A 13,551-nucleotide genomic window follows, 5' to 3' on the forward strand; every position below is an offset into this window, starting at 1 on the left:
TTTGACTGAGGTCTGGCGAACCAGACTCCAATCTGATCTGGCAGAGTTTCTACAGCTGGATACCCTTCCTAATGCCAACCACTCTGAGAGTGTATTGGGTGCTTTTACATGCCACCGGCACAAGGACCAGTTTGGTGGTACTGGCAACGGCCACACCCAAATGGTGCTTTTTACGTGCCACCTGCACTGGCGACGACCTCGCTCGAATATTTCACATGCTGAATTTTGTAGGCAGAAACTTGAAGAAGCCCATTGTGTGTTATTATAAATAAACAATAAAGACAGAGTAATTGGCTTATATACTCTTTTACTTGTTTCAGTCATTTGACTGTGACCATGCTAGAGCACTGCCTTTAGTTGAGCAAATTGACTAAAGGACTTATTCTTTGTAAGCCTAATACTTATTCTATTGGACTGAGTGTGTTCATGGAAATTTGGTTGCTTTTTCTTGTAAATCAACCAACAGCATAGAGGTTTCATTTTGGTTTATCTCGTGCTTTGTCACAATGATTTAGCAAAATTACCCACAGGCATCATTTATATAAAGAAAATATAAGTCACGCTACAGCTGTCATATTTAACATAATGAGGAAACCAAATATCTATATATATATATATATGAGAGTATGATAGAGGAAGGCCAACTCTTCCTTCCGTAGAAGAAAAAATTCAAATCGGACCATGCTAACACCAAAAATTATTTACATCAAAAAGGTGCCTTTTTTCTATGAAAATCCCTGTTTTTTACAATGTTTTGACTGCTGTGTCGTCATTTTTCGGTGTATTACAGACTGCCAAATTTTTACTTTTCAAAAATTCCAATTCTAAAGGGTCGAAACAAACCACAACGCCGGGCGAAACTGTTAGTATTTAACAATACTTAAGCTGTAAGGAGAATAAAACATTCGTACTATGGTTAATATTAATTTGACTGAAAGCCTCTTAAGCATAGCATACTAATTAAGGAAGCAGTGCTTTTATGCCTGCACCCAATAAAGTTGATGGTTTTTCACATATATCCTTCTTCTGCACAAGTCACATCCAGCTATGATCAAATGACAGTGCAGTGGACGTGTGTGTGTGTGTGTGTGTAATTTTATTCTTGTACTTGTTTCAGTCATTTGACTGTGGCCATACTGGGGCACTGCCTTAAGGGTTTTTTTAGTCAAAGAAATCAACCCTAGAACCTTATTCTTTGTAAGCTTAGTACTTATTCTATGTCCCTTTTGCTGAACTGCTAGTTGCAGGGACGTAAACACACCAACATTGGTTGTTAAGTGATGGCTGGGGGGGGGGGCAAACATAGACACACAAGCATAAATATATATATATGTATTTTTCAGTTTCCATCTATCAAATCCACTCACAAGGCTTTGGTTAGCTTGAGGCTATAGTAGAAGACACTTGCCCAAGGTGCCATGGAGTGTGATTGAACCCAGAACCATGTGGTTCATAAGCAAGCTTCATGCCACACAGCTGCGTCTGTGCCCACAAATATATCTTTTATCTTTTACTTGTTTCAGTCATTTGACTGCGGCCATGCTGGGGCACTGCCTTGGAAATTTTTTTTAGTTGAATGAACTAACCCCAGCACTTATTATTTTAGCCTGGTACTTATTCTATTGGTAGCTTTTGCTGAACTGCTAAGTTGCAGAAAAACAAACACACCAACACTGGTTATCAAGTGGTGGTGGTGGGGGGGACAAACACGTGTGTGTATATTCTTATACTTGTTTGTCCTTTGACTGCAGCCATGCTGGAGCACTGCCTTTAGTCAAGCAAATTGACCCCAGGACTTATTCTTTGTAAGCCTAGTACTTATTCTATTGGTCTCTTTTGCTGAACCGCTAAGTTACGGGGACATAAACACACCAGCATTGGATGTCAAGTGATGTTGGGGGGACAAACACAGAAACACACACATACATATATATAATGGGTTTCTTTCAGTTTCTGTCTACCAAATCCACTCACAAGGCTTTGGTCGGCCCAAGGTTATATAGAAGGCACTTGCCCAAGGTTCCATGCAGTGGGACTGAACCCGGAACCATGTGGTTGGTAAGCAAGCTACTTACCACACAGCCACTCCTACGCATTATTCATTATTTTACATCATTTCATGTCTATTTTCCCATACTTGCATGATGAAAATATGTTGGGAAAGAGCTTTCTAAGGCTGGATGCCAACCCTCACCCATTTCCGAGTGAGGCAATAATCTTCCAGTCTACTGAACTGTCTGAACATGCTTATGTGGAGAACTGGAAACAAACACTGAAATGTGGTTTCTGTATATAAAGATTACACATGTCAAGACTATATTGGATATTCTTTCATAGTGGACTGCAAGTTGTTAGATTGTAAAAATGGTTTTCTCTAAATTTTATCAGTGCCAGTGGCACGTAAAAAGCACCCACTACACTCACGGAGTGGTTGGTGTTAGGAAGGGCATCCAGCTGTAGAAACACTGTCAGATCAGACTGGGCCTGGTGCAGCCTCCTGGCTTCCCAGACCCCAGTCGAACCATCCAACCCATGCTAGCATGGAAAACGGACGTTAAACGATGATGATGATGATGATAGTCCACATTAACACGAAACAAGGTTGAGCCATTGCAGGGTAACCTTGAAAAGAAATCCTACAATGACCAACAAAGCAGAGATATCTTCAAGCAAATAACAAGGAAGAAAAAAACGAACATTTTGTACAATTTTATAGCTTTTTAAAATTCCATTATTTCAGAATCTGGCTTCAATGGTTGTGTTTCAACATGAACAGTCTTTGGGGCAATATAGGAACCCATACCAGCTGCTCTTTCAGCTTCTGCTTGACTGTAAGGTTCGGTTTTCAATTCCTTAATTCTGCAAATAAAATAAAAAAACAAAAGCTTCAATAAAAATATAGTGAGAGACTTCAACTGAGCCCCACCACCACCACCTTTCCTTATACTATCAGTATTCTATTGAAGCAGAAAGTAACCCTGAACCCTTTAACCCTTTAGTATTTAAACCAGCCATATCCGGCCAAAATAGTTAATCTGTTTTATGTTCAAACTGACCAGATCCAGGCTCTCACACCTACCCTACAATGTTATTCTACATTAAGTAATTACACCATCAAGCTCTTGAAGATATGAGATAATGCATGATTAATTCAAATCAATGGGAATCAATAAGCATTATGTTTGATAGAATAATCTGAACACTAAAGGGTTAAGGGACAACGATTAATAATAAACAATAAATTACTGCTATGCAGAAAACTAAATTCTCTTAAAAAGCAGACTGCACTTTACATTCAGATAACTCCGAACATGGCCGTTGCCAGCGCCGCCCGACTGGCCTCTGTGACATAAAAAGCACCATCCGATCGTGGCTGTTGCCAGCCTCCGTGCCGGTGGCACGTAAAAAGCACCATCCGATCATGGCTGTTTTCCAGCCTCGTCTGGCACCTGAGCTGGTGGCACGTAAACAGCACCATCCGATCATGGCTGTTTTCCAGCCTCGTCTGGCACCTGTGCTGGTGGCACGTAAACAGCACCATCCGATCATGGCTGTTTTCCAGCCTCGTCTGGCACCTGTGCTGGTGGCACATAAAAAGCACCCACTACACTCTCGGAGTGGTTGGCGTTAGGAAGGGCATCCAGCTGTAGAAACACTGCCAGATCAGACTGGGCCTGGTGCAGCCTTCTGGCTTCCCAGACCCCAGTTGAACCGTCCAACCCATGCTAGCATGGAAAGCGGACGCTAAACGATGAAACAATGTCTATTTATTCACTTTGTTTTGGATTATCATCATCATTTAACGTCTGTGGTCCATGCTGGCATGGGTTGGATGGTTTGACCAGAGACGGTAAGCTGAGGAGCTGCACTAGGCTCCAGTCTGATTTGGCATGGTTTCTATGGCTGGATGCCCTTCCTAACACCAAGCACTTTACAGAGTGAGCCCTGCACAGGTGCTTTTACATCACACCACATGAGTACTTTTATGTGGCACCACACGGACACTTTTACGTGGCACTCCACAAGTACTTTTACGTGACACTGCACAGCTACTTTGTGACACTGCACAGGCACTTTTACGCGACACCGCACAAGTGCTTTTACATGGCATTGCATGGCTTTGAGATTTCAAATGATGTGATTGTTTATTTTTAGAATGATATTGCAGGGTGTGTTGAGAGGCCAGATTTAACCAGGTTGAACACAGGAACAGAATACTGGGCCAGATAGGGTGATTTAAATGCTAAAGATCTGTCCTCACTCAAGGTCTTCACCAACAATATTCAATCAGAAGGGATATATTGTGTATTAATTCTCCTGCAGTCCTATGGAGAAGAGGCAATTAATAACGATTTTCCCACAATTCTCTTTCCTAGCAGCTCCCTTTCACATTTTGCTGCACCACACCATATGTTTCCCCGAGGAAAGATTTTCCTCCTAATTATTCTTGGTTTTGATTGTCATCAATGCTTCTGTACCTTTGATTTTTTTTTTCCAGGGAGAGGTGTTGGCACTATGCAAATCCATTTTTACCTCTGGGTAGAGTGGTCCATATACGACTAGTGACCTGTCCAGATGGGAGGCCCCTACCAGGAACTTGCACTTTGGTGGCATAGCAAGCAACAACACTGCAACAAGGACAGCACCTTCTGATAGATTATGAATTGTTTAGTTCATATGAATTGAAATCTACAATGAAATGAGATAGACGAATCTACGTCCCACATTTATGAAGAGGTAATGAATCTGTAAATTGTGGGCTCAGCATTAAGAGCCCCTCATGCCAATACAAGTAAACACAGGGAGTTAAAACACAAAACTGACATTGCAAAAAACAAACAGTAAAGTACTGTTGGATATTTTCGGTTTGAGCGGCAGTTTTTTTTAATAATTTCCACGTAACTAAACACTTTAAACTTCGTATACTGGTAGAATGTGTTTATAAAACATCTTTTTCTCTTGGCTTTATTGAGAAAATTCTATAGTTTGTAAGATATTTGTTGTTGTTGTTTCTTCAATTTCTGCAATTTCAACCAATCACTGACGTCCATTGAGGTGAAAACATTCTGTGCCGTATGAATATGTCCCTCGTTTAAGAAACAGATTGGGTTTATTTACATTTGTGAAGAAAAAAAGATACCCTTCCCCCCACCCCTAAAACAGATTGAAATGCAATAGATCGATACTAGGGTCATAATTATGGGTGACAATTTCATATGACACCGCTAGAAAAAACTGCCGTTCAAACCGAAAAGATCCGTACTGTTTCAAGTTTTAATTTTTCCCGTTTTTCCTTATCCTTTATTGTTTCTGAAACACTCATACACAGTTTGTGCCAGACTTCAAACCTACAGTGTTAAACGAAGTAACGGCCACGAAACAACAAATTTCAAATTAAACTTGTAACTTTTATCTCCCTCAGACAACAAAACAAAGTCAACTCGTTCGAATTCCTCCCCACCGCCCAACATACACACACATCACGAATTAAATAAATTTCCTATCGCGCCGTTTAAAAGTACATGCGAGGTTAAATTTAAGGGAGGTAACTCTGCGAAACCAGTTGTAAGCGCTAGCTGAAGATTTTGATTCCTTTCGTCCCTTCTCTAACTCGATTTCTGTTGAAATACATGAATATTTTCGGATCTTTTCGGTTTGAACGGCAGTTTTTTTAAAATAATTTCCACGTAACTAAACACTTTTAAACTTCGTATGCTGGTAGAATGTGTTTATAAAACATCTTTTTCTCTTGGCTTTCTTGAGAAAATTCTATTATTTGTAAGATATTTGTTGTTTTTTTCTTCAATTTCTGCAATTTCAACCAATCACTGACATCTATTGAGGTAAAAAAAAACATTCTGTGCCGTATGAATATGTCCCACGTTTAAGAAACAGATTGAAATGCAATAGATCGATACTAGGGACATAATTATGGGTGACAATTTCATATGACACCGCTAGAAGAAAACTGCCGTTCAAACCGAAAAGATCCGTGCTTTGTTTCAACTAATTTTGAAATAATGAATTTAGTAAAATAATTTTGTCATTATTAAGCTGGTATTCAGAACAAAATAGCATGGAAGGTTTTAATTTACTTTCCTTTAAAACGGGAAGTTTGCATCATAGAACCAATTTCAAGTGGGTTTATATCCAAACGGTTAAATATACGATCAGATATCTTTTCATTCACCAACGACAAACAGCAATGAGTTACCATTATCACAGATTTGTTTAAACAGGTCTGACTCATTTGAATGCTTTTAAATTTTAAATTTTAAATCTGCTTCCTCCATCTAAGCTGACTGAAATATTCCATTCCCATGTAGTAAAAAGTTTTGGCGAGAACTGTATGAGTGACCTCCAGTATATTACAGGTACTTATTTCTTTGAACAGATGATAGGCTAAATAAAAACTCCACTAGAATATGAATTCATAAAAAAGCTAAATCAAACTAAATAGTGTTCTAGATTTAAGAGATGAGAAATTGTGTACATTATTTACAATTGACGGATATTTGTCCTCAACTTGTTTGTTGTTAACATAACGTTTCGGCTGATATACCCTCCAGCCTTCATCTGGTGTCTTGGGGAAATTTCAAACCTAGGTTCTCATTCCTAAGGTATTTTTCAATGTTGTTATTATTATTATTGACTGCCTGGAATCAAACTTGGAATCTTGGGGTTAGTAGCCCACGCTCATAACCACTACACCGTATGCCCGCGAGCAATTATGGAGTGAATTAGTGTTAGGAGAATTAAGGATAGGAGAATATGAGATTTATAAGTCCGAAAATTCAAAAATTCACTCCATAATGACACTCTCTCTTTCTTTCTTTCTCTCACGCGCACGAGAGTGCAAAGTTTGCTTCCCAACCACATGGTTCCGGGTTCGGATCCCCGACGTGGCACCTTGGCCAAGTGTATTCTACTGTAGACCCGACCAAAGCTTTGTGAGTGGATTTCCGGAAACGAAAAGAAGCCCATGATATGTAATCAAAATCTCGAAGCTACGAGATAATACATGATTAATTCAAAACCATGTGGATAAATAAGCATCACATTTGACAGAGTAATCTGAATGAGAAGAGGTTGAATATACCTTGTGGTAAATAATAATAATAACAGCATCAAAAATACCTTAGGAATGAGAATCCAGGTTCGAAATTTCCCTCCCAAGACACCTGATGAAGCTGAAACGTTGTGTTAACAACAAACAAGATGAGGACAAATCCGTCAATTGTAAATAATGTAAACTAAGTATTTCTTCCAAATTTTTGGCACAAGGCCAGCAATTTCAGGAGAGGATGTAAATTGATTATATCAACCCCAGTGTGCAACTGGTACTTATTTTACTGATCCCCTAAAGGATGACAGGCAAAGTCAACCTTGGCAGAATTTGAACACAGAATGTAAAGACAGACGACATGCTGCTAAGCATTTTTCCTGGCATGCTAATGATTCTGCCAGCTTGCCACCTCAGAATTAAACTAGATACTGTAACATTTTTTAGTCTGGTATGTTACTGTAGCAACTCATCCTCAAAGTATATCTAAAACACAACATCCATAGAATGATTTCAACAAAGACCTGCGTTTTAAAATCTCAAATCGCCAAGAATTACAGTAAAGGAAGCAATGAACATCATCATAAAGTGTGAATTGGGTCTACAATCTGGATGTGATAGCAACTTCCAGTAAATACCCTTAGAACATCATCACCGTTTAATGTCCACTCTTCCATACTTGCACTTATGCATACCTTTCCTTCTTGGAACACAAAACTCTACTTGCAAAGACCTGTTGAGGCAAGTGAAAATCAAAATCGATCAACATCAATGGAAATTGTAGCTGTGATACCAGTGCTGGTGGCACATAAGAGAACCATCCGAACGTGGCCATTGCCAGCGCCGTGCCGGTGGGACGTAAAAGGCACCATCCGATCGTGGCTGTTGCCAGCCTCATCTGGCACCTGTGCTGGTGGCACGTAAAAAGCACCCACTACACTCACAGAGTGGTTGGCATTAGGAAGGGCATCCAGCCGTAGAAACATTGCCAGATCAGACTGGGCGTGGTGCAGCCTTCTGGCTTCCCAGACCCCAGTTGAACCGTCCAACCCATGCTAGCATGGAAAGCGGAGGCTAAACGAAGATGATGATGATGCATGGGTCAGATGGAATTTACTGAAGTAGATTTTCTATAGCCAGATGCCCTTCCTGGTGCCAACCAGGTTTCCAAGCAAGGAAATATTTCTCCATGGCTAAACATCATCATTTAACGTCTGTTGTCCATGCTGGCATGGGTTGGACAGTTTGGCCAGGGCTGGCAAGCTGAGGGGCTGCACCAGATTCCAGTCTGATTTGGCATGGTTTCTATGGCCGGATGCCCTTCCTAATGCCATGTGGCAGAATGTTGGTCAAGACAAAGAAACACAAATATACACACACATGATGGGATTCTTGCATTTTCCATGCTTGACCAAATCCACTCACAAGGCTTCAGTTGGCCTGGGGCTATAGTAGATGACACTTGCCTAAGGTACCACACAGTGGAACTGAACCAAAAAACAATGTTTGGAAAGCAAACTTCCATGATTAATTCTACCCCTAATCTTATCCTCACCAACCCCTAAAACAGTCATAAATAAACAAACAATACAATAAAACACCAACTGACCTTCGTTTATGGGGTTTGCCCCTAAAATGTTCTTTCAAGGCAAAATTGCTGATGAAATATTTCCTGTAAAAGACAAAAACAGGGAACATGGGATAAAATTCTTAATTCATTCTTTTCTTGGTATTCAAATCTAAGTAGAGACTTCAAACTTGAAACATTCAAAGCCACAGTCGAACCAGTTCTACTTATATGGCTCAGAAACCTGGATGTTATCAAAGAAGCTTGAGAGGCGGTTGGATGGAACTTACACTCGCCTCCTTATGAGAGCTCAAAATCTCTCGTGGAAGCGTCATCCAACCAAAGTACAAATATATGGGAAATTACCACCTGTATCATCTCTTGTGAAAGGTAGAAGAGTCCAGTTTGCTGGACATTGTTGTAGAGCTGAAAACGAGGTAATTTCTACTCTTCTCCTCTGGAAGCCATCTGCTCGCGATACCGGAGGGCGCACACTCTCCTACCCTGATGTAATCTCCAGAGATACAGGCATCCAGCAACAGGACCTCCGTAATGCTATGATGGACCGTGAAGTCTGGTGTAACATAGTAAATTCCATTGTCTCGACCACGGTCGAACAATGATGATGATGATGATGGCCAAATTGATAGGGAAGTGGACGAAACAGTTGAAACATCACTAGTCCACATGGTGGCCGCAAGACAGTATTATATCCACAGTCAAAACAAACTCCTGAGTGACAGATTCCATGGTCAAATCTGACAAAACAAACACATTTATGATCAAAGATCATTCTAGCCTTGACTGTACCACCTTTTCTCCTGGAAGTGTACTATGGACGACATCTTCAAATGTGTCTTTTCATAATGAAGTAGGGTGTGGTTTAAAGGAAACTTGACTGTTATTTCTAGCGATTCAAACAACCTCACAAAGGTAGCTTCATTGGCTTGAGATAGCAGTAAGTAGATTCCAGAGAATAGGAACAACTTTTTTTTTGTTGTTGCAAGCAGTGGCAGTACTGTAAAAGTGATGAGTGTTTCCTTCCTTTGAAATTCTGAATTTTCAACCTCCTTTGAAAATATGGCCAGAAAAATTAACACCCGCCTCTTATATAAAAGTCACAAGACTCTTCCTACACCACTGGTTTAAATTCAAGATTTAGTTAATTATGGAAAATGTGCCTTTGTGTCCTGAGTTCAAATCCTGTCCAGGGTACATTTTGGTTTTCATCCACTGAAGGTCAACATAATTGACTAAGCCTTAGGAGGAGCTCCAGTATGGTCACAGTCTGATGACTGAAACCAATGAAAGATATCCAAATGGCTCAACTGCTGCTACTCTCTCAATTTCACACCTGAACAACTCATCTCAAAGAAACCAGGTAAACTCCCAGACAGGTTCCATATATTTTATTTAATTATACAATAAAAAGACGTATTTTGTTGGATATAGACTTCCGATGGATTTATTGTATTTCTGAGAGTGAGGGTAGCAAGAGATTGTTTATCTTAACTTGGCAGGACAATTACCATACGGGGTATTTTTCTTTCAATGCACCGGGTTTGGGAGTTTTCTAGCAAATCTTTTGCTTAAAGCAGGGTCTAACCTTAGTATGGGTACTATGTAACTCAGAACAATTAGTCCTAATGTTAAATGCTCAATAACTAAGCAGTACCTCCCGAATTTATAGGTGAGAAGGGTGATCTTTTCACTTTGACCGGCAGATTTTTAAAATTATTTCTTTGTAACTAAACACTTTTAAACTTCGTATACTGGTAGAATGTGTTACATAAAACATCTTTTTCTCTTGGCTTTCTTGAGAAAATTCTGTAGTTTGTAAGCTATTTGTTGTTTAATTTCTTGCATTTTGGCAATTTCAACCAATCAATGACGTCTATGAGGTGAATACAATTTCTCCAGATCTTTGTCAGCAACATTTATTTGCGGTGTGATATGAATCTGTCACTGATATTTATGAGAAAAATAGATACCCTGTGGCCATAAACTGAGGGGTCTCTCGTAAACAAAGTTACAAAGAAATTATTTTAAAAATCTGCCGGTCAAAGCGAAAAGATCCGAGAAGGGTGTTTGGATTAAGAATAAAACGTGTCAAAGGGTAGATGAATCTATTCTCGTTAAGAAGCCAATACCCTATTATTACAGCCTGTATAGACACACTATATATTCTTTTAGTTTTTAATCATGTGTGTGTGTGTGTATACACACCGATACAAGTAGATATTATATATGTGTTTATGTGTGATATATTCTTTTACTAGTTTTTAAACAGCATCCATAGTAGGTACATCATTCAGGTATATATGTATGTGTGTATATCGACTACTTACGACTAGCTAGCGCGGACGCGCGAGTGCGAGCACCGGGTCCAGTCTTCGCTAGTAGTACCCAAAAGATGTCCGGCCATTTACAATAAAGAATTCAGAAATTGAACCAAAGTTCTTCCAAAATCGACCCCCCCCCCCCTCCTACGCCTAAATTTTATCAAGAAATTTGTAATCTACACCCTCACGACAAAATGTCATTAAAGGCTGTTCGTTTTAAATATAGTTATGAGGAAATAAAGTCAGTGGGTGGTGGTGGCGGGGTTATCAGGAGTTATGTCAATTGATTGACCCTGCTAAATTCGGAGGACTATGTGGGTACTACTTGAGAACAGTGGCCCCGGTGCGCGCACTGGCGTACTCGCGCATCCTCACTATCTAGTCGTGACTAGTCGATCCTACGACTACCTAGCAAAATAAAACACAAAATAATTTTTTTAAAACAAAGTAAATAAAACAAAAACAAAAAGGATCGACTAGTCACGACTAGCTAGAGCAGATGCGCGACTACGCGAGTGCGCGCACCGGGACCACTGTTCTCAAGTAGTACCACTATGTGTAAATCCATGGCAGACCAAGAGGAAGAAATAAATAAAAGAATCTGGCGTAACTTCGGTATAGGTACCGGATACATTTCAAGAAAGTGTTTTTTTTTATATATATGGGGGGGGGGTTAGGGTTTGTGTTAAGGTAAGGGTTAGGTTTAGGGGTGGGAGAAAAGGATTTCTGGGCGATCTTTCGCCTCTAGTAGACCTTTCCGTCGATTTCCGTAAAAATTTTTTTTTTTTTACATATGGGCTTGCGGGAGCTTTTGAAGTAATATACATACATATACACATACACCGAGTAAAAAATTTCAGTTATTTCTCTCTTTCACACACACTAACAGAAGCACTTCACTTACACAACATACTGTCTGTCTCCCACACCCCATCAAACACACACACACATGTACATCAATGCTTCACATGCACGGTAACTTCAAAAGAACTTCCCTCGTCATACAATCGCTTTCTCTTAGTCTCTTTCGCTCTCATTACTTCAAAAGTTCCCGCAAGCCCATATGTAAAAAAAAAAAAAATTTTTTTTACGGAAATCGACGGAAAGGTCTACTAGAGACGAAAGATTGCCGATTTCTGTTACCTTCAGAAATGTAAACAAAGCCACTTCCTGTACTTACGGTACCTATACCGAAGGATCGCCAAGAGCCTGGCGGTTTCTTACTTACGAGCAATGGAGACAGTAGAACTGCGCGGCGCCGGGCAAATCGTAATTCACGGCTTGGTTCAATAGTTTCGAGGCCTCCGCAGGTTTCATGTCGACGTGGATTTGATCAACGTCCCTCAAATAACGTTTGGTCTTCCATTTCTTCTTAAAACAACAAGCAGATTTGTTCTTATGGAATCCTTTCCTCGACGTGTGGGTCATGGTTGTTTACACGTGCCGAGTCAGAGAATAAAGAGGAAGTTGGTGTTTGTTGCAATAACTCTTCTGTTAAGTGGAGGTAGATTTAGTGGTGGGGAGGTGCCAGCTCTGACGTCATTCATCAAAGTCCGGTCTCGTCTTTTCCTGACCGGACAACTTTAAACGACAAAACAATCAGCTGATTTCTCTACACAGCCAATGCTTTATTTAATAATAATAATTAGTATTATTTGGCGATCGATACGATATAGTTTCGATTCGAAGTTAAGAACCAATTCGCTTCACTTTCTTGGCTGAAGTTTTGAGAAAAAATATGTCAAAAGACGTTTCTTTCTTCTATAAATAAGAACTCCAAGAGTGTGTATCCTTATAATAATTTACTTGTTTCAGTCATTTGTTGCGGCCATGCTGGAACACCACCTTAAAGGGTGTTTTTAATCGAGCAAATCGACCCCAGGACTTATCCTTCGTAAGCCTAGTACTTATTCTATCGATTTCCTTTGCCAATCTGCTAGTTTACGTGGACGTAAACACACCAACATCGATTATCAAGCGATGGTGGGGCACAAACACAGACACACACACACACAAACACATATAAATATATGACAGGCTTCTTTCAGTTTCCATCTACCAAATCCACTCACAAGGCTTTGGTCGGCCCGAGGTTATAGTAAAAGATGCTTACCCAAGGTACCACGTAGTAGGACTGAACCCTGAACCATGTGGTTGGGAAACAAGCTTCTTACCACACTCCCACGCCTGTGCCTATGTATCTCTCTTTTACTCTTTTACTTGTTTCAGTCATGTGACTGTGGCCATGCTGGAGCACCGCCTTTAGTCGATCAAATCGACCCCAGGACTTATTCTTTGTAAGCCTAGTACCTATTTTATCGGTCTCCTTTTTTGCCGAACCGCTAAGTTACGGGGACGTAAACACACCAGCATCGGTTGTCAAGCGATGTTGGGGGGACAAACACAGACACACAAACATGCACATACATATATATATATATATATATATATACGACGGGCTTCTTTCAGTTTCCGTCTACCAAATCCACTCAAAAGGCTTTGGTCGACCCGAGGCTATAGTAGAAGACACTTACCCAAGGTGCCACGCAGTGGGACTGAACCCGGAACCATGTGGTTGG

The 13,551-nt window shown here is 40.2% G+C and overlaps 1 protein-coding gene across 1 annotated transcript; it reads right to left on the minus strand.

The window, feature by feature from the left end:
* Positions 1–2,694: 2,694 nt before the first annotated feature.
* Positions 2,695–12,464, minus strand: LOC115223281 (zinc finger protein 593-like). The gene is made up of 3 exons (XM_029793788.2): positions 12,201–12,464; positions 8,673–8,735; positions 2,695–2,859 (listed from the first exon to the last, which is right to left on the minus strand). Exons 1-3 carry the CDS (start codon positions 12,398–12,400, stop codon positions 2,721–2,723), a joined length of 402 nt encoding a protein of 133 aa, XP_029649648.1. The 5' UTR covers positions 12,401–12,464; the 3' UTR covers positions 2,695–2,720.
* Positions 12,465–13,551: the final 1,087 nt, after the last annotated feature.

Source organism: Octopus sinensis, linkage group LG22 (assembly GCF_006345805.1).
Source record: "Octopus sinensis linkage group LG22, ASM634580v1, whole genome shotgun sequence".
NCBI classification, from domain to species: domain Eukaryota; kingdom Metazoa; phylum Mollusca; class Cephalopoda; order Octopoda; family Octopodidae; genus Octopus; species Octopus sinensis.